At 48.1% G+C, this 23,364-nt stretch overlaps 1 protein-coding gene across 9 annotated transcripts in view; it reads left to right on the top strand.

Annotated features, from left to right (window-relative positions):
* Window positions 1–23,364, top strand: part of STIM1 (stromal interaction molecule 1) — a 104,781-nt gene that overhangs the window by 21,226 nt on the left and 60,191 nt on the right. For all 9 annotated transcript variants that reach the window (XM_079973586.1, XM_079973588.1, XM_079973587.1 and 6 more), the window contains one exon: window positions 20,777–20,907. In XM_079973586.1, coding sequence (XP_079829712.1) covers window positions 20,777–20,907 — 131 coding nt within the window. The remainder of the gene's footprint in view (window positions 1–20,776; window positions 20,908–23,364) is intronic.

The raw sequence follows: 23,364 nt of genomic DNA, 5'->3' as shown, positions 1-23,364 counted from the left end.
ACATTAAAAACCTCCCAATACAGGGCTGGCTTCAGATGTCTTCTAAAAGTCAGATAGTTGTTTATTTCCTTGACATCTGATGGGAGGGCATTTCGCAGGGCAGGCGCCACCACCGAGTAGGCCCTCTGCCTGGTTCCCTGTAACCTCACTTATCGCAGGGAGGGAACAGCCAGAAGGCCCTCAGAGGGCTAGATGAGCTTGTTCCCTTACCTGTTGGTATTCTACTCTGGGGCTTTATTTTATTATAAAAAAGAATCACACACTCTTAACTGAGCTGAATATTGTAAGGAAGACAACAACAACAACAGAGAAGTGAAAAGCTGGCATTCTGTGTCCAAAGTTTAGTAATTTATGTTTTGTTTGAAAATGAGAGTAAGCGTTGTGGAAATGTTGGGCTTCTGCAGCTGAAGTGCCACTTCCAACTGGCAACGTTTAAAAGCAGAATTTTGCTCCAGATGTTTTTATATGACTCGCCAGAGAGATAAAAAAGGGGGGGCAAAGCAGTTCCTTGGCTATAAATGTGACGGGGTCTGCTGAACAGACAGGTGAAGAGACGAAAGTATGTGCTTGTTAGCTGTGCTCTGACAGAACTGAAGGCCTGATGTGTGGGGCAGAGACCCATGGAGGGTTTGCACAATGATGCTTCGAAATCGAACATAATTTGGGCTTGGACTGCGGAACCCTTTCCACTTCAGTGGGGACGGGTGACGTCTCTTGAATACCTCCCTCCTTAGAGCTTTTAACAGACGTGATCGCCTCCTCTTTCTCCTCCCCTCCACGCCATGCAAAGACCCACCTGGCCCAGCAGCATCCCTCTCCTTCTCCCCAGTGGGAAACCCTTTCGTTCTTGTGCTGCTTCCTTTCTGCCTTCTTGGACAGACCCCAGTGTACTTCTGAAGCACTGCAGCAAAAGAGAACATGCACTTTGTATTAGGGTGCCTTTGAAACCTAGACACGTAGAAATTGTAGAAATGAAGCCATGATAAACTGGACAAACGAGTTGAAGGGAAGAGTGTTGTTGTTGTTTAGTCGTTTAGTCATGTCCGACTCTTCGTGACCCCCTGGACCAGAGCACGCCAGGCACTCCTGTCTTCCACTGCCTCCCTCATGCTGGTAGCTTCGAGAACACTGTCCCACCATCTCGTCCTCTGTCGTCCCCTTCTCCTTGTGCCCTCCATCTTTCCCAACATCAGGGTCTTTTCCAGGGAGTCTTCTCTTCTTATGAGGTGGCCAATGTATTGGAGCCTCAGCTTTATGATCTGTCCTTCCAGTGAGCACTCAGGGCTGATTTCCTTCAGAATGGAGAGGTTGGATCTTCTTGCTGTCCATGGGACTCTCAAGAGTCTCCTCCAGCACCAGAATTCAAAAGCATCCATTCTTCGGCGATCAGCCTTCTTTATGGTCCAGCTCTCACTTCCATACATCACTACTGGAAAAACCAGAGCTTTAACAGTGATCCATGAAGGAGGGAAGAGTGTTAAATAGTCTAAAACCCACCTCTCTAAAAAAAGAGTATAAATTTCACCACCACCCCTCCTTTCCCCCCACTTCTTCCTGACATTATACTGTACTCAACACAAATGTCTCATAACAAATGTAACTGATCTGTGTAAAAAACTCTACTAGGGCCTGGAGATCCAGGGGGGTCCCACCCAAACTTCAAGCACGTTACCATTGGGGGGAGGAATTTGTCAAATTTGCAGATCATTTCTGAGCATATTTAAGGGAACTTATTACAGTGGTGCCTCGCAAGACGAAATTAATCCGTTCCGTGAGGCTCTTTTTATAGCGGTTTTTTCGTCTTGCGAAGCAAGCCGATTGACAGCTTAGCGGATTAGCGCTATTAGCGGTTTAGCGGCTTTTAGCGATCAGCTGTTAAGCGGCTTATCAGCGGATCAGCTGATAAGCGGCTTTGCGGCTTAGGGAAAAAGGGAAAAAAGGGGGAAAAACCTGCAGGAACTCGCAAGACATTTTCGTCTTGCGAAGCAAGCCCATAGGGAAATTCGTTTTGCGAAGCGCCTCCAAAATGGAAAACCCTTTAGTCTAGCGGGTTTTCCGTCTTGCGAGGCGTTCGTCTTGCGGGGCACCACTGTATTTCCCTGTATGCATTAGTGTGGTGCCATTTTTTCCGTAACTTTTTACAACGTTTGAGAAAAGAAATGGCATTAAGGAATTTTCAAAGTGACAGGGTATAAAGCACATTGCAAACTGTGAAACTCTCCTACAAGAAGCCGTGGTGGCCACCAACCAGGGAGGCTTGAAGAAAGGACTAAGCAGATTCATGGCTACGTTTTGCCTCCGCTGTCAGAGGCCAGATTCCTCTGAGTTCTGCTTGCTTGGAATCATAGTTGAGTGGGGCATTAAGTAATCACTTGTAGGCTTGCAAGAGCCAAGGGGGAGGAGAAGGGGACGTGAGCCCTGGAGATGCACAAAGTCTTTATAAACTAATCAGTGTTCTTGTAAACTGTTCGGAGATCAGATGACAGATGTCAGAGAAATGCCAGGGTGCGCTGAAATCTGATTAAAGGCATACTTTTCTGCGTTCCAGAGTTGGTTTTTCCTTTTAAAACGTACATGCACTCTGCGTGTACATCTGATGTTAATTCTTTTCTGGCCTTCTATGATAGCGAATATTTTTCTTTTTATGTAGTGCCTGTAATCGGCAAAGATTCCCCAAATGCTTTGACAGTTGTATAATCGTGTTGTCGTGCTGTTGTGGGCAGCTAGCCCTGTACGCGAGGGGAAAGATATCTTAGTTTGGAAAGCTCTAAGCTCTCCACCAGAGAGAATCCTAAGTCGCTAAGAGGGCGGTGAGCCATTGACCATGGCTTTAAACTACAGCTGCCTCTGCCATCTTTGGGTGTAGATGTCTTAATCCAGGAGGGTTGGATTCCAGGTGCTTTTGTGTGCAGATGTGTTTCATACTTTCAGTTCCTTGCACAAAGGATCCTGGTCACTGCAGGTGGGGCTACCATAGCACCGTGAATCTTTTGATTGCCATTTGGGATAAAATCCTAGTTGGTGCGCTTGTTTATATGCTCAGTTCAGCGCAGGGGGACCAGGTCACAACCAAGTGGAAAGAGCAGGTCAGAGAGTAAATGAATTGAGCTGGGGAAAGTAGCTCCAATGAAGTGAGACTTACTGCTGCTGGCAATCCAGGCAGCTTCTGGGAGTGGTAAACTCCTGGAGCTTCCCTCTGACCCACCCCTCATCTGTGCTAATGCAGCACAACTAGCACAGGAGCATCACAAGCTGAGGCCCATCTCATGTGCCTCTTAGCTGGGGATGCAGCGGCCGGGACTCTCCCTATCTTTGCATGCAAACAGACCCTGTTTTGTGCATGTAGTCTCTTTGGCGATCACTTGTAGCTGAGTAAGATTGTTGTCTTCCATAAACACAGTTTTGAGTCCGTAAGTGACAGTGGAGCCAATTCTGGGGACATAGGTTTCCGGGTGAGAGTTGCTCACGGTGAGGGTTTTCCAAGCATGCCTTCCCCTTAGCACGTTTCTCCCTTTCATCCTGAGTTTGAACTCTGAACTTAAACTGCATGTAATAAGGTCCAGGTATCCAGTCCAGGTATCCTTGCAGGAAGCCTGCAAGGAAGCTCTTAGTTCAAACTTTCTGATGGTAAGAGCTACTCAGCAGTGGAGGTGGTGGACTTTTCTTCCTTAGAGGTTTTTAAGCAGAGGATGGATGCTGTGGATGCTTTCGTTGAGATCCCTGCATTGCAGGGGTGGTTGGACTAGATGACCCTCGGGGTCCCTTTCAACTCTGTGATTCTATGAAATGACAAGAAAAGAGATTCCAACTGAAACATTGGGAGGTTAAGAGCTGTTTGACAGACTCCCACTGGAAGGTGGTGAGCTCTCCTTCACTGGAGGTTTTAAAACAGAGATTGGGGGCCCATGTGCCAGGGTTTCTTTTGCTGAGATTCCTGCCTTGCAGAGAGTTGGACCAGAGGACCAACTCTACAGTTCTGTGATTCTTTTTGTTGTTGTTGTTAAATAATTTTTGTTCATTTTCAGTTAAGGTAAAGGTAAAGGTAAAGGTACCCCTGCCCATACGGGCCAGTCTTGACAGACTCTGGGGTTGTGCGCCCATCTCACTTAAGAGGCCAGGGGCCAGCGCTGTCCGGAGACACTTCCGGGTCACGTGGCCAGCGTGACATCGCTGCTCTGGCCAGAGCCAGAGCCAGAGCCGCACACGGAAACGCCGTTTACCTTCCCGCTGGTAAGCGGTCCCTATTTATCTACTTGCACCCGGAGGTGCTTTCGAACTGCTAGGTTGGCAGGCGCTGGGACCGAGCAGCGGGAGCGCACCCCGCCGCAGGGATTCGAACCGCCGACCTTTCGATCGGCAAGTCCTAGGCGCTGAGGCTTTAACCCACAGCGCCACCTGCGTCCCAGTTACAAAAGTCCAAAATAAGCCATATTATATCAATACCAAATTACAATGCCAGTTCAAATACAGATCAATCACATAGCCAAATATAAAATTTAAGTGGCCCTACAGTTCTATGATTCTTATTGGGTTGGGGCTGGGAAGGTAGACTTTTCACAGAGCAAATCATCACTGCCAGGGTGTTGCTGCCTGGCTGATCTGCTTGCTTTCCTGGGGGCCTGGGTCTCTCTCCTCCTCCTGCCCCTTAGCAAGGCAACCTCTTCTCTCAACAGGGGCTGTGGCAAGACCATGGCCCGTTCCTTTGCACCTGCACTGTCTTGTCATGCCCTCCTTGGATTTTGCCCTCCTTCCATTGCTTTCATTCTAAGCTAAAGATCAGAGCCACACAGGATATTTTTAGTTTCATTACTCTATTTATAGGCTGCCTTTCATCCACAGCCACACCCAAGATAGTTTGCAATGAAAACAAAAGCCTGGTGCTTGCTTTGTGTGGGCAGACACGCCTCCTGGCCGTCCGCATTCAAAATGTCCCTCTTCCCATTCCTCAAAGTTCAAGGTGATCACCTCATGGCTTCTTCATAATTCAGCCGTCTTCCAGCTCAGGGTTTGGAGGTTGGCATATCACACTTATTTTACAGATGTGTATGGAAATTTTATTGGTCTTCAGACCCTTGAGTGGTGAAGTCTGGCAGGAGTTTCACCCGGAGAGTTTATTAGTGGTTTTCAGCAAAAGTGTGTGTTGTTTAAATAGCATCCAGTTGGTTTCCGCGGTTCGTCTTTGCCTCTCTTCACTTTAAAGGCGTGGGCTATGTGCTGTATGCTAAGACCATCAGAAGAAACTGCAAAATGTGGTGCACCTCCAGGGGTGCTGGCAAACTAGAAAACTGGCTGCACCCAGTGCACATTGATTCCAAGTTCTGCCAACCTAGCAGTTCGAAAGCATACCAGTTCAAGTAGAAAGGTACCACTGTGGTCGAAAGGTAAACAGCATTTCCGTGCGCTCTGGCTTCTGTCACAGTGTCCTGTTGCGCCAGAAGCGGTTTAGTCATGCTGACCACATGACCTGGAAAGCTGTCTGTGGACAAACGCCGGCTCCCTTGGCCTGAAAGCGAGATGAGCGCTGCAACCCCATAGTCTCCTTTGACTAGACTTAACCGCCCAGGGGTCCTTTTCATTTACCTTACCTATATTGATTGCTGCAATACTCTCTTCTTCAGAGACAATTACCGTATTTTTTGCTCTATAAGACTCACTTTTCCCCTCCTAAAAAGTAAGGGGAAATGTGTGTGCGTCTTATGGAGCGAATGCAGGCTGCACAGCTATCCCAGAAGCCAGAACAGCAAGAGGGATTGCTGCTTTCACTGCGCAGCGATCCCTCTTGCTGTTCTGGCTTCTGAGATTCAGAATATTTTTTTTTCTTGTTTTCCTCCTCCAAAAACTAGGTGCGTCTTGTGGTCTGGTGCGTCTTATAGAGTGAAAAATACGGTACTTTCTTCTATGATTCCCAGGCTGTGCCATTCAAGCAGCTGACTCAGTAAGAGCTGGAAGTTGTGGGGCTTGAGGAGCTGGCCCCCTGGCAAGTTAAAGGCCTCTTTGATGGACTTCACTGCCTCATGAGTTCATCTAGCAAGAGAGGGACTACACAGAAGGTGGTGCCTTTCCTCCTGAGGAAATTTACATCTGAAGAAAGGTTCAGCGTTTGGGACTTCTTAGTTTAGAGAAAAGACGAGTAAAGAGATGGAATAATAAAAGTTATAAAATTATTTATAGCATGGCGGAAGCAGGTAGAGAAAAGTTTTAGTTCTCTCTCTCTTATAACACTAGAACTTGTGGACATCCTATGAAGCTGAATGTTGGAAGATTCAGGAAAAATAAAAGGGGGTCCTTCTTCATGCAGCACGTAGATAAACTATGGAGCTCACTCCCACAGGAGCCAGTGATAGCTACTTGGGTGGCTGTAAAAGAGGATTACATGAATGCATGGAGGAGGAGAGGGCTATCGATCACTACTAGCCATGACACCAAGCTCTGCCTCCAGAGTTGGAGACAGCAATGCCTCTGTATACTGGCTGCCAGAAACCATAGGAGGGGAGATCCTGCTTGGATCCTGCTTGCGGATTTCCCTTTGGGGCAGCTTGGCAGCCTTTGTAAGAACAGGATACTGGATTAGATGGGCCATTGGCCTGATCCAGCAGGCCCTTCTTATGTTCTTATTGTGCTGCTTGGCAAGAAGGGTTTGTACCGTTGAGAAATACTTGGTGACCAGCCCATTGGGCACAATCATGACTGTTCACAGGGGGTTTTTTTGGTCTCTATTTTGTTCAGATCCACCAGGCCCAATGTATGACCCACCAAGTCCAACAAGGCACCCCACCATCCATGAACTGTGACCTGAGCCCTCCTATTTTGCAGCCCCCAGACAAGCAGCGACAGCACCAGGCCTGCAAAGCTGCAGGGGGTTCCACCATGCACGATGCTAGCTGTATTTCTCTTGGCGGGTTGCGAGTTGCAGTGCTGTGGGTTGTGGTGCTTTGTTTGAGACCTGTAGAAGGAACAGGGCAAGCACCCAAAAGACATGCAGAGGAGGGGGAATAGGAGAGGGCTGTCGGATGCCCTCAGCTGGGGAGTCCTCAGATGTTATATTTTTATATGCTTGCAAAGAGAGAGAGAGAGAGAGAGACTTTCTGCCTCTGCTGAACCAGAGCAGGAGGGACTGCATAGTTTTTGTGTTGGGCTATGAATAGATCTATATAAATCTTCCCATAAATGTAGAACTATAAATACTATAAAAAGAGAGTTTCCGGCCAGTCCGCCTGTGAGGAAATGGCTCTGTTGGTGTGGCCAGAAAGTGTTTGGCCAACAATACTCATCTCCAGGGATGTGTGCTTGGCCACCCTCTGCCGGGCAGGCTAGTGCGCTCTTTCGAGGTGGGACATCCAAAGCGTTCAAGCCTTGGGTGCGATTCCTAAGAAGAGCAAAGGGACAGCGGCTGCCACAAGCAAGAATGGATTCATACCTGTCATTCGGTTTCTCGGTTGAAAGTGATCCCTCCTTACAGCCCTTGCATTTGTTCTGTTTTGAGAAAGCTGAAACCCTTTGTCCACCTCTAAATGCTTTTGAGCCCCAGCTCCTGCTGTTTTTAGCTAGATTATATTAACTGGAGCATGAGAACCAGGAAGCGAAACGGGTAGCACAAAGTGGGCAAAATTGAGATAAGTTGCCTGACTCAATTAGATTAATTCGTCAGTTAGATTCCCGCCCCCTCCAAGGCCCAATGAGTTAGGCTCAGAGTACACAGCCAAGCAAGACAATTCTTTTAATAAATGCAAATTGCATGCTGACAAACCAAGGTGAGATACCCTGAAACGCATGAACAAGACTAGGAACACTCCCCAGCCCAGCGCTCTAGTAATCAGTTCACAAACAGAACTGTTTATTAGCAAGGTGTAATTGTGGCCCCCACATGTTCTTAAATGAACCAGTTTTGCATTGCTCTTTGCACTATTCTTGCTGATTTGCTACCGGTCCAGGTTCAAGGTGTTGCTAGTAGCATGCAAAGCCCTTAACAACTTGGGATAAGTTTAGCTGCGAGATCCCCTTACCCTCATGTATGCCCACTTGACCGCTTTAGTCTTTGGAACTGGCACTGTTGTTACAAGTGCCACAATAATACTCATTTCACATTTGTAAGAATACAGTGTTTTCGTGTGGCAGCTCCTGCACTTTGGAACTCCCTGCCTCTTGATGTCATCACTGTGCTCTCTTCAGTGCCTGCTAAAAGCATTCTTGTTTAGGCAAGGCTACTAGATATTTAGAAAGTTGATGCAAGTTCAGTCTGTTTTTAGGCTATTGCTGTCTTAACTTTTTGAGAGTCATAAATTATTGTTTATTGTTATTAATGATAATTGTATTTTACTTTTTTGCACATTGCATTATTTTATTTTTTTACAATCAAGCAGAGTATAAATTTCATGAAAATAGTAATTGCAAGGGGTTGGACTAGGTTACTGCTTGGGTCCCTTCCAACTCTGCTATTCTATACATCTATTAAATAAATAAATCTATTAATTAAATAAATTAATACTTGCCAAGGAGCTGTAGGTGGGGCACAGGTTTTCCCCCTCCCTCCTCTTTTAATCCCCATAGCAGCCCTGTGTTGTGGCTGAGAGACAGTGACTGGCTCAAGGTTTATGTGGGGGGGGGGGATTTGGGGGGGACATGTGTTGGGATCCACAGTGTGAAAGAAATGCCCTTCTTCCAGGGGCCTGACACCTTCTCACCCTTGCATTTGCAGCTGCCCTTTAGCAAGTCTGGCAACTGGTTCATTCAGCTCAGTATTGTCAACTCTGACTGGCAGGGCTCTTTCCCAGCCCTGTGTGAGATGCCAGCGGGGAGACTTTCCGCACACAGCTGAGCTGCAGCCCCCCCAACACTTTTCTAAGCAGCTGCCATTGTTTTGGCCTGCAGAAAAGGTGAAAATATTTTGAACAATCCAAGGAATGTATATGGGCAAGTCTGTGGGCTGGGCTTTGTTGACCTTAGGGCTCCCCTCCCCTTGCTGCTCTTGCCCAAAGTACAGAAAGCTGGTCTGTTTTTCCTAGGTTAAGTCTGCATTGCGCTCAGCGGCCGTTGCCAAGAAGCACTCTTCAGGTGGAACTCTGCATGTGCCCCATAACTGTTTGTCGGTTTCGGCTTTGCTCTGATCAGTGGTGCCATTGCAGACAATTAGAGAATGCAGCATTAGTCAGTGCAAGGTATTTTCACACACTGGCAGCTGTGCATAGAATTGAATGTTTATGTAGAATCCTATGAAGCAGTTCAAGGGGTCCACAGAAAACAATTTAGTAATGGCAGACAAGTGTCCAGAATGTGTGGTTTCCTTGGCGCTGAAGCCTTGGGATTTGCATGCACTGCTCCGTCCTTTGTCCTAGAACCCCCTCCCCTTCTTCCCACCCCTCACAGTGCTTTCCACATGCCTGGCATGGAGAACGTGGATGGAGAGAGGTTTATGTCCCTATCTCATGACACTAGAAGCTGAGTGTTGGAAGATTCAGGGAAAAAGAAAGAACTTCATCATGCAGCACATTGTTAAAATTAGGAAACTCTCTCCCGCAGGACGCAGTGATTGCCACCAACCTGGATGGCTTTAAAAGAGGATTAGATAAATTCATGGAGGAGTTGAGGCCTACTGGTGGCTCCTAGCCCTGATGCCTATGCTCTTCCTCCCTGGTCAGAAACTGCAACGCTCCTGAATGTCACTTGCTGGAACCCATAGGAGGGAAGAGTCCTCTTGTGTTCAGATCCTGCTTGTTGGTTTCTCGCGGGCCTCTGGCTGGCCACTGTGAGAATAGGATGCTGGATGTAGAAGGCATTGACACAAATTTCGAGAATCCTTTTGGTCCACAGTTGCACAGTTTTGGCATACAGTCGTACCTCGTTTTTTGCGGCTGGGATCCGTTCCGGAGCCCCGGCTGCTAGCCGAAAAGGATGCAGGGCAAAGAGCTGTGTCTGCATACGCGCGGGGGAGCAGTTTGCGCTTCTGCGCATGTGCGAGTGGCAAACCTGGAAGTAACCCATTCTGGTACTTGCAGGTTTGCTGCGGATGTTTGCCGGAATGGACGCTAGACGAGGCGGACGTATTACTGTACTGTGGAAGCTAAAATTAATCTTTATTTTGCATTGAAACTTGTTTTTAAGACTTAGTGACACTCACACAAACATCCCAGAAAGGTCCTCTAATTCTGGGGTTCATGCTAGACTTTCTGGGTTGATCAAAATTTTAAAAAGCAGAAATTTGAATTGGATGCTACACTCAAGTTCTTGTAGTGCCTTCTGTCTGAGATCGCAAGACAGGAGGGTGACATTTATTGCACCCCTTCAGAAAGGCAGAATATATGAACTGTGTTACTTCCCTCTGAGGAATGAAATGTGCTGGCCTTGTGTGATGTATATGGGTGGAATGAGTTTCCTTTTAAGTTCTTCTAAATCCTCTTCAGACATTAGGTAAAGCTGCAAGGAGCTTGCTTTAATGGAGTCAGGTCAGTGGTCAGTCTAGCGGTCTAAGCCTCCGCTGCTTTCATGGGAGGTTTGGCTGCTTACAGCTGAAACTGTGCAGATTAAAACCTTGCGCTCTCACACTTTTGCCTTGACCCAAGGCCCTAAAACCCCCTGCAGTTCCACAGGAGGGCAAGTTTGAGCTTCAGCCAAGATCCAGAGGCAAAACCGCATTTGCTTTTTGCAAGTTTCTCCTGAGTGATTCATCAGATGCTGTTATGTGGCTCCTTGGCTTTCTTCACTTTTCCTTCTTCTCGTTACCTTTTCAAATGATTATTAGCTCCTCATGGCTTTGGCTTTTTACGTGGGCTGTGGCTGACAGGAGCTGCTGACTCACTAAAGGCTGCTGAAGTCTCTCCCCCTGCCACCGGTTTCCACCCACCTCTGGCTTTCCATCTCTGACATTCAGGTGTAAAAGTGTTTATACAACATTTCCCTGCAGATTGAGCAAGAACCGGTCCATTTGCCCCAGTCCTTGTTTCTGGGTTCTGGCTATGGGATATGTCAGGAGGTCCCAGCTTCTTTCCACTGTGTGGTCTTGGGCAACCCAGTCAGATGGGCGGCATTTAAATGATAAAATAATAATAGCAATAAACAATGCCACTTTTGCACTTACCAGTAGTGCAAAGTCACCAACAACAAATGCAGGAGGTTGGACTTGATGCCCTTGGAATCTCTTCTATGATTCTATGAAAAACACTAGACAACAGTTTCTCCATTCCATGCATAATTTTACAAACTTCTATCATGTCGCTTCTCACTTGCCTTTTCTCTAAACTAAAAAGCGCTAAACGCTACAACCTTTGGGGAGAGGGGAGTGTCGCTCCAGCCCCTTGACCATTTGGGTGGCCCTTTCTTGAACCCTTTCCAGCGCTGAATCTTGCCCCTGCTGGCCTGCTCCCTGCTTCCCTGTTTGCAGGGGAACTCACAAGACTCCATTTAACATGGAGCAGCTCAGGCCGAAAATATTTTAGAAATGAAATCGGATCCCTGGATGACAGGAGGAAAGGCTTGGTGCAGAAGCCTGCGGGGCACATTCCTGGTTCTGTGACCAGGCCCTGTCTTCCCAGGCTTGCGTTGTGGTGGAATTGCAGGAGTCGGAGCTTGCCTGGTGATTGAAACAGAAAGGTTATGTGAGTCAGAAGAAAGCAGCCAGAGGAGGGGCTGCAAGAGATGTGGGTTTATAATGGCAATCTGAGAAATGGTCTGGTATGGGGAGGTTTCAGGTGTGGCTGTTCTTGTTTGGACAGGAGATGGCATTAGAAGTTGCCTCTGGGCAGCAAAACTGGGGCTCCATCATTCTAGAGAAGATGGCCTGGTTTAAGGCTGCCGAGAGACCCAAATTATTCCCTCCACTGTAACGCCACTGAATGCGTCCCACCTTTGACAGGGAAGTGCAGATCTTCGTGACACCTCTTTGCCGGTTGTTCTTCTGTTTTTTATATATCTTAAGTGGCTCTTGTTATCTAACATTTCCCTTCAGAGAGCTCAGGGTGGCTTAAGTATAGTGCCTGGGTGGTCTTTTGTCTTTAGCTAGACTTTCAGCAATAAGAACATAAGAATTTGTCCTATCCTCTTATAAAGTCATCTCGGGCGCTGGTCATCATTACTTCCTGTGGGAGCAAGTTCCACAGCTTAACTATGTGCTGTGGAACGATGCGTAGAAATTCGTCATGTGTCCCCAAGTCATCCTGAAGGGCCATCTCCTCGTCTAACAGTTCTAGTGGCCGAAACAAACATTCCTGGAGGTTCCTGGGTTGCAACTGTTTGAAAGAGCTGGAGGAAGGTGTTTGGTGAGAGATGGGGAGGAAATCTGGCTGGGTGCCGGGCTTTGTATATACATAGCATTCTGCTTTTGTGTGGCTGTGTACTTAAAAACCACATGCGCAAACAAAGCCCTTCTCCAGTCCAGCATACAGGAGGTCCTGCGCATGAAGTTCTGCCGCTTGGGGGGTGGAGATCCTAGCGTGTTTGTTCTTTCAGGCTATACAAATTGTACCGCTGGGGGCGGGAGAAGAAGGGGAGGAAATGGCTGGGTAATTCAAGGAAAGCATAACTCTGCTCTTAAACCTGCCTGCGTGCCTTCCCTTCCATCCCTTTTCTTTCTTGGCTTTTGCACCAGAGAAAGGCTCCCCTGCAGCGCCGATCTGCTTTGCCAGGCTCAGAGCTCAGGGAGCTTTTGACGGAAGTGGATTGTGCTTGAGCTGGAGCAAAGTGGCACTTGTCGATAACACGGCAAAAACCCTTGGCCAGGCTCCAGTTGTTCCTGTGTCAGCACAGCGTGCTCTGGGCGAGGCTGGCATTTTCTGTTTCCTCTGCAGAAGATGACGGCGAGGCGGTTTGTTCCTGCTTTCACTGCCCAGTTGTCACATGGGGGGGGGGGTTCATGGAGTGGGAACCAAAAGGCACACAGCCGTTAAAACAGTGAGGAGGGGGCTGTAGCTCGGCAGGATGCATGCAGAAGGACCCCGGGTTTAGTCCCCGTCATCTCCAAGGTCTGAGACTTTGGGCAGCTGCTGATGCCAGTCAGAATAGACAGCTCTGGGAGAGATGGGATGGTGGTCAAACGCAGTGTGTGGCAGCATTATAGGTTTTGGGGTACATGATATTATTCTGTAGCTTAGAATAATAGAATCACAGAATTGTAGAGCTGGAAGGGCAACCAAGGAGCATCTAGTCGCAACTCCCTGAAAGGCAGACATCACAGCTCAAGAATCCAAGACTGGTGGCCACCCCAACCTCTGCTTAAAAGCCTGCAAGCAGGGAGAGTCCACCACCTTCTGAGGATGTTAAGCAGCTCTTGTCTTTGGGGCCACGAAGAGTTGGACACGACTAATCGACTAAACAGCAAAAACCACCAGAAAGTTCCTCCTAATGTTTAGTCAGGACCTCCTTTCTCGTAAGTTGAATCCACTGGTTTGGGTCCTCCCTCCTGGAGAGCAGAAATCCAGCTTGCATCCTTTAAATTGGTGGCCCTCAGTTGTTTCTGTGTTTACCCTCTGGAGGCCGTACACCCACGCCAGTGTTAGAAACTGAGACATGAAGCCTAGGAGCTAAATGGCACCTTCAGCCTAGGTTATGGGCGCAGCAACGGAATGTCTAGGCGCACCTTTTTACAACAAGAATGCAAAGCTGAAAATGAATGAACTGCAGCTAAAATATTATGTTCATTTCCCCTGCCCACCCCCCTAATATTCTTAAGAGGGTCTCTTCTCCAGTCTTCAGAGAGTAACTGGAAGTGGGGAGGCAGAAAAAGGTCCTCTTTTCCTTCCACTCTGCAGTTTTACTCTGAAATCTTAGGCGCTGTATTGTACCCAGAGCTCAGAAACTGCCCAAGCTAATGAAATTCCCTGTCACAAAATGCACCTAGAACAATGAGAGTTTCGAACACTGGCCCATGTGGAATATGTGACTGCACTGAGTGAGACAGGGACCCTGGTTGCTCAGTCCCTAAAGAGCCCCAAACATAGGTGGGACCTAGAAACTCTTGGGAATTGCCTTGGCCTTTCCCCTGCTTTGATGTCAAGGAGCCTTCGCTTCTCCAAGCCCTCTCTGTGCAGCCTGGTGCTCTCTGGGTCTTACCTACTTAATTTAGAATGGCTTCCAACCAGTTCCTTGGGCCTTTTTGCAGCAGAAATAGCCAAACGGGACACTTTGTCATTAAATATGCTCAACCTTCATGCTTCCAGATGTATCAAGGATTTCTTCCCCTACATGTAAATGAGTGGCACTTGTGCAAGAGCGGATGGAGGCCGTGTGGGACTTGAGCCAGAAATCCCTAGTTGGGGAAGGGGCTGTAGCTGCTGGGAGAGCAATTGCTTTGCATGCAGGAGGTCTCTTGTTCAATTCCTGACATCTTCAGGTAGAATCGTAGAGTTGGAAGGGACCCCAGGGTCATCTAGTCCAGCCTTGTGCAGTGCAGGAATCTCAACCATTATTATTTATTGAATTTGTATATTGCTCTATACCTGGAGGTCTCTAAACTAAAGCATCAGTAACAGATGACCATCCAACCTCTGCTTAGAAACCTCCAAGCAAGGAGAGTCCACCACCTTCCGAGGGAGTCCATTCCACTGTCAAACAGAAAGTTCTTTCTAATGTTTATTCAGAATCTTCTGCCTTGTCATTTGAATCCACTAGTTTGGGTCTTGCCATCTGGACCAGCGGAAAACAAGCCTGCTCCCTCTTGCATGTGACAGCCCCCTTGATATGTGAAGATGGCTATCATATCTCCTCTCAGCCTTGGTCTCTCTTCCAGGCTAAACATACCCAGCTCCTTCAACAGTTTCTCTTAAGGCTCGGTTTCCAGATCCTTAGTCATTTTGGTCACCCTCCTCTGCACACCTTCCAGCTTGTCAACACTCTTCTTCAATTTTGGTGCCCAGAACAGGACACAGTATTCCAGGTGTGATCTGACCAAGGCAGAAGTGAGTGGTTCCATGGCTTCCCTTGATCTGGACCCTAGACTTCTGTTGATGCAGCCTAGAATAGCATTAGCCTCTTTTGCGGCTGCATCACATTGTCAACTCATGTTCAGCTTGTGGTCTTCTAAGACCCCTGGATTTTTTCCACATGTACCGTATTTTTCGCCCTATAGGACGCACCGTCCCATAAGGCGCACCTAGTTTTTTGGGGGGGAAATAAAGGGAAAAAAATTATTTCCCCCCAGGTGCGGGGCTGGGGCGGGGGAGGCACAAGCTTCCCCCGACCCCAGTCCCCAAACAGGCAGCTCTCTGCAAGCCGTGGGAGCCCAGCGCTGGCTCCCGCCGCTTGCGGAGAGGTCCGCGAAGCCTGGACGCGCTGAACTCAGCGCGCGCAGGCTTCGGCATGCAGGCAACTCTCCGCAAGCAGCGGGAGCGCTCCTGCTGCTTGCGGAGAGGTCCGCGAAGCCTGGAGAGCGAGAGGGGTCGGTGCGCACCGACCCCTCTCGCTCTCCAGGCTTCAGCGAAAGCCTGCATTCGTCCCATAGGACGCGCACACATTTCCCCTTCATTTTTGGAGGGGAAAAAGTGCGTCCTATAGGGCGAAAAATACGGTACTACTGGCAAGTCAGGTGTCCCTCATGTAATATTTGTGCATCTGGTTCTTCCTGCCTAAGTGCAGAACCTGACATTTGTCCCTACTGAAATTCATTTCAGTTTGCCTTTTGTGCCAACTTCTAAATGCTTGCTGAAAACTTTTCTATTCTACCAGACCTATGCAGGCAATTAAGAACACACAATGCTAAAGTGATGTCTGTTTTTAACTCTCTTTATGGCTTTTAGCGTATGGTTTTATTGCTGTAAACTGCTTTGGTGTATTTTTTATGGCACAGTGGTATGCAGATTTTTAAAAAATATACAAATAAGCAGTGAGTGGCACATTCCTTGAGAGCTGCTTGGGGTTGCAACGGCTCTCAAGGCATGCCTAGAGAATTTGGGGTGCAGATTTTTAATTCTCATGAAGCCGCACCTGTGTTTGCACGGTTGCTCTTAGTTGTGGTTCTATGATTTAGTTCTGTGATTCTACCTCCAGGAGATTCTGCCTTAATACACAGATGCACATTAGAGCTCAGATAAATTGAAGACTCCATCCCCCCTCCAAAAAGCTTAGCATTTTTGTGTGCCCTTCTTGGAAATAATCAAAATAAAATGTTTGATCGTGCTCTCTCGCCACCCCCTTCTACCTCACTTTGTTTTTCTGGGATTCTGTAACAAGTTTTAACTTTTTGAGATAAGTTTCCCTCTTGGCCGCCTTTTCAGAATGAATAAACTGAGGCACGAAGGGTGGTGCTTCAGCCCAAGCTACGCTGCTTCCTCCTGGCCTCCTTTTATTATTCTGAAGTACCTCTTGGGGTAGCTGGCCGTGAAGGATTTAAGGCAGCCCTTTTCGAGTGCTGATAAAGATAATATCAAAGAGAATTAAGACTGCCGGCAATTTGAGACTCTGAGGACAAAATCCATCTGAAACCAGTAATCCGGAAAGGAAACGCTAGGCATTGTGCAACCGTGGGTGGTGCTCCAGCTAAGGAGAAGAAATTTGAATAATGGGCACATAATGTTTTGATGGCATTGATAGTTGCCATGTGAGCTGTGCGACAACAGTATGGTGCCTGGCTGCCCTGGGGTGCTACGAAATGGGTGGGGGGCCCCCCAGAGACTTGGTCCACTTCCATGGGGGGTCACTTAACCGTTGCTCAGCCCTTTCTTAAAACCGTTGCTCATTCTGCCTCTTTGCTGACAGTCAGGATGGTTAAAAAGCCGTTGAAAGATGGGTTGGTTTCAGCCTTTCACGGTATGCACTCGTGTCTGTTGGATTTCTAGTCTGCCTGAGCGGTGTGTCTCAAGCTCCTGGTTTTGTAACTGTACAGATGTGACCGCAATAGCAAGGCAGCACGCCCCCAGATAGAAGGATCCCACGCTGCTTTTGAATAATTCCTGCGCGGAGGTTCCTCAAGTGCAAGGCAGCCACTGGAAATGATCTCTGCTCTCAGCTAGTCTTCCCGCTTATTTATTTGTTTTAAACCACAGTGGCCCACCACACAGCCAAGTCATAAATCAAATTTTTTAACAACACAGTTTACAAAAAAACAATCAAACACCAAAACAGCGGTAGGAAAAGCAGCAGCAATTCTCCTTCAGCTGCAACTCCGGTCCAAGGGAGAGAATAAGAAAAAGAGACAATGAAAGCAGCCAGCACAATAAAACTCCCACCTTCATACAATAAGCCACACTGGAAAGAAAAGGCTTTACAACATGGAAGGGGGGGGGCAAGCTTGTTTTCTGCTGCTCCAGAGAGGAGGACCTGAAGCAGTGGATCCAAATGACAAGAAAGGGGATTTCAGCTAAACGTGAGGAAGAACTTGACGGAGGAACGGACTTCCTCAGAAGCTGGTAGAGGATTTCAAACAGGGTTAGATGCCCAACTGTTGAGGATTATTGAGCTGTGATTCCTGCCTTGCAGGGGTTGGACTACATGACCCTTGGGATCCCTTCCAGCGCTACAGTTCTGTGATTCTATGAGCAGTAGCATTACCACCGTACAAACAGAAGGTAAAAAAAACCAAAGAAATGGGTCCCCGAATGCTTTTACTGTATGATTTTGGTTTTATTGCTGTAAACAGATTTGATATATTTTTATCATACAGTGCTGTGCATATTTAAAAACAAATAAAATAATGGATACGCGCCAGCTTTGCCCCCCCTTCTTTCCCGTTGCACCCACTTCCTCTATAGTTGCCACCCCCTTCTCCACCTACTTGGGGTCCTCATGCCTTTGATAATGGCGTGACAGGTAGGGTTGGGCAATATCTGGTTTCCAGCATTGGGATATATCACCAGCCAAACATCACAATACTGTACAGTCATACCTCGGGTTACAGCCGCTTCAGGTTGTGTTTTTTCGGGTTGCGGACTGTCAAAACCTGGAAGTATTGGAACAGGTTACTTCCGGGTTTCGGCAGTCTCGCTTGCGCAGAAGCACTAAATCGCGCTTTGCGCATGCGCAGAAGTGCCGAATCTCAACGTGTCCAGAGGAGGGCAACCAAAATGGTTAAAGGCCTGGAAACGATGCCTTATGAGGAACGGCTAAGGGAGCTGGGCATGTTTAGCCTGGAGAAGAGGAGGTTAAGGGGTGATATGATAGCCATGTTCAAATATATAAAAGGATGTCACATAGAGGAGGGAGAAAGGTTGTTTTCTGCTGCTCCAGAGAAGCGGACACGGAGCAATGGATCCAAACTACAAGAAAGAAGATTCCACCTAAACATTAGGAAGAACTTCCTGACAGTAAGAGCTGTTCGACAGTGGAATTTGCTGCCAAGGAGTGTGGTGGAGTCTCCTTCTTTGGAGGTCTTTAAGCAGAGGCTTGACAACCATATGTCAGGAGTGCTCTGATGGTGTCTCCTGCTTGGCAGGGGGTTGGACTCGATGGCCCTTGTGGTCTCTTCCAACTCTATGATTCTATGATTCAACCCGCACATGGGCAGATGTGGGCTGCGAACGCTGTGGGTTGTGAACTTGCATCCCGCATGGATCACATTCGCAACCCGAGCGTCTACTGTATACTGATATAGCTCAATGTCTGAAATAAGGATAGAGCTATGTAGAGGTATTGGGTGGCTGCACGGTTTTCCCCGCACCGTGATTTTTGCTGGCGCCGGCTCTTGTGATTTTCTGCCCGCTGCATGAGGCAGGAGAGAGCTGGGCCTGCAGAGTTAGCAGGAGCCGGAGGAATCAAGAGAAGCATTGGCTGGCTTCATGGTTCCTCCCACATTGTAGTTTTTGTATAGCACACCACCACATTCATGATTTGTAATATATTGCCAGGTCAAAAATTACGAAACTGATATCACGATAGGGACTTCAAACTGGTTTTGACAATATATCAATATATCACCCAGCCCTAGTGACAGGTAGACCTGCTGCTTTGCTCACTCCTGGCAGCTATGGTAGGGAAAGGGAGGAACAGATGAGTTTCCTGGCTAAGGATGCTCCAAATTCCTCGTGCCTGATGGGACTTGCAGGGGTGTTGCACTTGGGTACAAGTACAGGAAGCGGAACGACTTGCCCATAGGGTGCTACAGTTGGGCTTGTCTCGCCGTTTTTAAAGGCACGAGAATCTAGGTTAACAAGATAAACAAGATGCCTTCATCACATAACTCCCCTATGAGGGCAGACTGCCATGATGGGTAGCAGTGAGGAGAATGCCGGGCTGTAGGCTAGACTGCATGCGAAGCGTGAAACTGGAGCAACAAGCACAACTCTCAGTCCAAACTCATGACTCTTGGCTCATGTGTCTTGAAAGTCATCCGAGTGTCTCTGGTCCCTCTTGGGGTGGGGAGCTGGCCTAATTCTCCTTGCAGGAAGCCGGCTGAATGAATGGGGGTGGGGGAGCATCTCAGGAGTTGCGGGGAACTGGGATTGCACCTTTCTCCCTTGGGGGCAGCAGGGAATAGAGCTGTAGCAGTGGCCGGAGGGCTGGGAGAGTCATCAAATCGTAGGAGTGTAGAGATAAAAACCTCCAGCAAAGGAAAGCCCACCATTTTCCATGGTCGATCAGCTTTTACAATCAGAAAATTTTTAAATGTTTAGTTGGAATCTCCTTTCTTGTCCTTTGAATCCATTGTTTAGGGTCCTCTCCTCTGGAGCAGCAGAAACAAAGCTTGCTCTGCTGTTTTCTTGACAGTGCACCCAACTCCTTCCTGGCTCCCCACCCCCCACTGCTTTTATATAGACACCTCCAATTCTAGGCAAAGCATGAGCAAATCCTCCAGGGCTGTGCTGTGTGTGTGTCAGCCGGCTGAGCCTTTTCTTGCCAGACACCTGCGCTTGCAGAAAGTTGCCGCTCTCTGCAGTCCTCTGACTCATCAGGCCTCCTTTAGCTTTTGAAACTTGCTCCATATCGCAGCCTGCCGGTTTCTCCTTCTTCGTGTTTCCTTTGCTCCTGGCTTGCCACCCAACAGCACATATTCAGCGGCACATATTTAAGCGATGCACGGAGGGAGCAGGGCAGGGCAGGAGAAGTCCACGTTTGAAACCTGAGAAGAGCTCCCTTCTTTAGATCTGCAGTGATTAGACACCTTGATATTGGATTTGGGGGTGGGGGGGAGGTCTGGGAATGCCAGAAATACACAGTCCTCTGTTGCTGGTGCTGTCAAGAGGCTTAGCGTCATTGTTCACCTTTCACTTAAGGGCTCTTCCCTTTGCCTTGATCCCATTTTTGAGCTCTTGACAGGTCCTTTACATTCTTGTCTGTCTGCACAAGGTGTGTGATGTCCCTATAATGAGGGCAAGGCTTTTCCGGCCCAGCTTTTCCGGCCTTGGAGCAGGCGGTCTGGAGGTTTCTGTGGCTGCCGTCTGGTGCAAAACTGGGCACCAAAATGTGTTCTCTTGCTTGCATTACAGCCACTGGAGGTTTTCCCTAATCTGTGTACTGTTTGACTTGCTTCAAACTCAATAGCGCTGAAATCACTGGATCAAGCTCATCAGCTTTGTTGAATTAATTAAACTAAATAGTTTTAATTGGATTCTGGATAACTGTGCAATTAATGGTCATTGCTTTGAATTTTATTGTGCTGTTACCTTCCCTAGTGGGTTGTGCAAACCACCCTTCTGAACAATGCTTTTTATAGGGAAGCGCAGTGGGGATGAGTTTGGGGTGTCGCATGTCCCGGCTAGATTGACTCGCCACTCTTCTTCCAGAAACGAAGCCCAGTTGTGCTCAGTTGTCTCCAAAGGCCAATATCGGTTCCCCTCCCACCTGTCTGGAGAACCGGCAAGGCAAAATGCCACGCGTTGGGGCATGACTTAACCCTTTTTGTTTTTATCCTCCCTCCCCACAGAATTCTGCCGCATCGACCAGGCCTTGTGCCACAACGAAGACGAGCAGCTCAGCTTTGAGGCTGTCCTCAACATCCACAAGCAGATGGACGACGATGCCAATGGCGATGTCGACGTGGAGGAGAGCGATGAGGTGAGGGCACAGCAGAGGGCACGCCACTCTCTCGGTCTCCGGTCCCTCTCCTGACTTTCCCACTCCACTTAGTGTACATATGTTTCGGGGGACCCAGCACCCTCTCCCCACAGCACAAAGATTCTAAAATCTTACGTTGTAAACAGCCCTGTGGTCTTTGGATGAAGGGCTGTATGCAAATTTAATAAATCAAGAAAGAGGTGACACAGTCAGCTTGGGTAGGAGGTGTCTTGGACTACAACTCCCATCAGCCCCAGCTAGCCTGGCCATCTGGAGGGCACCAGGTTGGGGAAGCAGAACTTAGGCTGAAGCTCTTGGCCACCTCCACCTGCACCACAGGAAGCAGTGCTGGCCAGCAACCTAGGTGGCTTTAAAAGAGGACTGGGCAAATTAAGGGAGGAGGAGGAGAGGGCTATAAATGGGTACCTGCCAGGGTGGCTGTGCTCTGTCTCCATAGCTTGAGGCAGCCATGCTTCTGAATCCCAGTTGATGGAAATCGCAGGAGGGAAAAGGGCTCTGGGGCTCAGGTCCTGCTTGTGGATTTCTCTTTGGAGCATCTGGTTGGCTGCAAGAGAACAGGATGCTGGACTAGATGAGCCATGGGCCTGATCCAGCAGGCTGCACTTATGAACCATACAAAGATTACGTTCAGCAAAACCTCCGTCAGTCCAGGACCCAATGCATTGCAGGGGGTTGGACTAGATGAACCTGGGGGGTCCTTCCCAACTCCACCATTTTATGAATTCTCTGAGTCTCCCCAGAGGACACCTGCCACCACCCAGCCTCCCCCATCTGGCTGCTATACTCTCCCCCTGCCAAGAAGTTAGCCAAGAAGTTTCTAGCCAAAAAGGGGGAGATGATTGCTTGGTGTAAAACCAGCACAGGGCAACAACCTCCTCTCCCTTCCTGCCACTCTCATAACAATTTCATACGCGTAGAGATGAATGAGACACAGAAATAGGGGAGGTTTTCCGTTGTGCCGCTCTCTGCTTGTCTTTTGGAGCAAAAAGAAGATGGAAAATGCCAAGCCGCCCTTAAGCTCTGGGACTTTCTTATTGAATCTTTCCACCTGCTCCCTCCAGCTTTAGGGCAGTCGTAGTCCAGCTACTCTTGAGAGGCGGCATTTGTCCTCCTGTACTTCTGCTGCACATCCTGAAAATGGAGAGCATGAGGAGGCCCTATGTGTGTGTAGAAGCTGAGCCTGAGAGTCAGCTGCACATTCCTGCCTCCTGCGACACAGGGGCTTCCTTTAACCTTCCTTCCCTTAACCTTCCTTCTCTTAAGCTTTCTTCCGAAACTATGCTGCTTTCCTTCAACATGGTCAAAGCAGGCGTGGGAAAGGAGCTACAAAATGGCTGCAGGTGCTGTTCCGTTTAATGTGCGATAAAGATGAAAAGCTTAGAGGAGCAAAGGAGGTCTTTGCACGGTGTTGAGAAAATAGATGGAGGGCTAAAAAGGTTTTCTGAATACTCCAAGGTTAGTAACCCTGGTGTCCCAGGCCCTAGTTCAATACTCTAACCACTAACACCACACTCATGGTGTTTAAAAGGGAAGCTAATCACTCCCAGGGAAAAACCAGAAGCCTCTTCTTGAAAGAGATACGTCTCCTTCACCTCTAATGGGTGAGTTGCCTTTGGGTAGCTGCATTTTGCATCCGTTGTCCATTTCCATATGTAGGTTTTTGCCTTGTGATTTCTAAGCACCACCCTTGGAATTACCACTAAGTAAGTGGCATTAATTCCAAATATATGCGTTTAGCGTTGGGGTGCAGGGTACTGGACTTCTGTATCTATTTTTAAGCACACCGCCAGGTTCACCAAAATTGTTATGAGCTGGTGAGGCCCTGGCCAAGTTAGCAGAATGAAAAGCGACTATCTAAAGGGTGTCTTTTTCTTTTCCAAACTATGTTTGGAGGATTTCTCATGAGCAGAGCTCCTTAGAAAGGAATCCTCCCTAGAGCTCTTAAAGAAACAAGCCACATCTCTGAAGCTCAGATTAAGAACCTTCCTTCCCCCTGTTTCCCCTTAAGGCCTGGACTACTGCAGTTGCTTTCTGATGTTCTTTTAACAGATATAGACAGGGCTCTTTTTCAGCCGGAACTTGCTGGAACTCAGTTCCGGCACCTGCCAGATGGGCGACATTGCCATTCTAAGAGAACAAGGGAGGTGTTCATGGTGAGTTCCGGCACCTCTTTTTCCAGAAAATGGCATTGGAAATAGGTATTTGTGGGGGGGGGGACCATTAATTTAAATCTGGAGCTGCAGAAAGAGCCAAGGACTCTGCTTTCAAGGCATGCAGTGAAAGCTGAGTCCTTTTCTTTGTAGCTGAGCAAGAGCTGGGGATCTCAACTGTTGCCTATGGAAGCAAGGCATTTCCCGCATCTGAGCAACCTGCCCTGCCCAGTGGGTGTTCACAGCCTACATCTAGGTGTAGCATCTTCTCAAGGGAGATGCGCCT

The sequence above is a fragment of the Podarcis cretensis genome (genome assembly GCF_951804945.1).
Source record: "Podarcis cretensis genome assembly, chromosome: 4".
Classification (NCBI taxonomy): domain Eukaryota; kingdom Metazoa; phylum Chordata; class Lepidosauria; order Squamata; family Lacertidae; genus Podarcis; species Podarcis cretensis.
The sequence above is the reverse complement of the archived record's forward strand: the minus strand, read 5'-3'. Positions and strand labels throughout refer to the sequence as shown.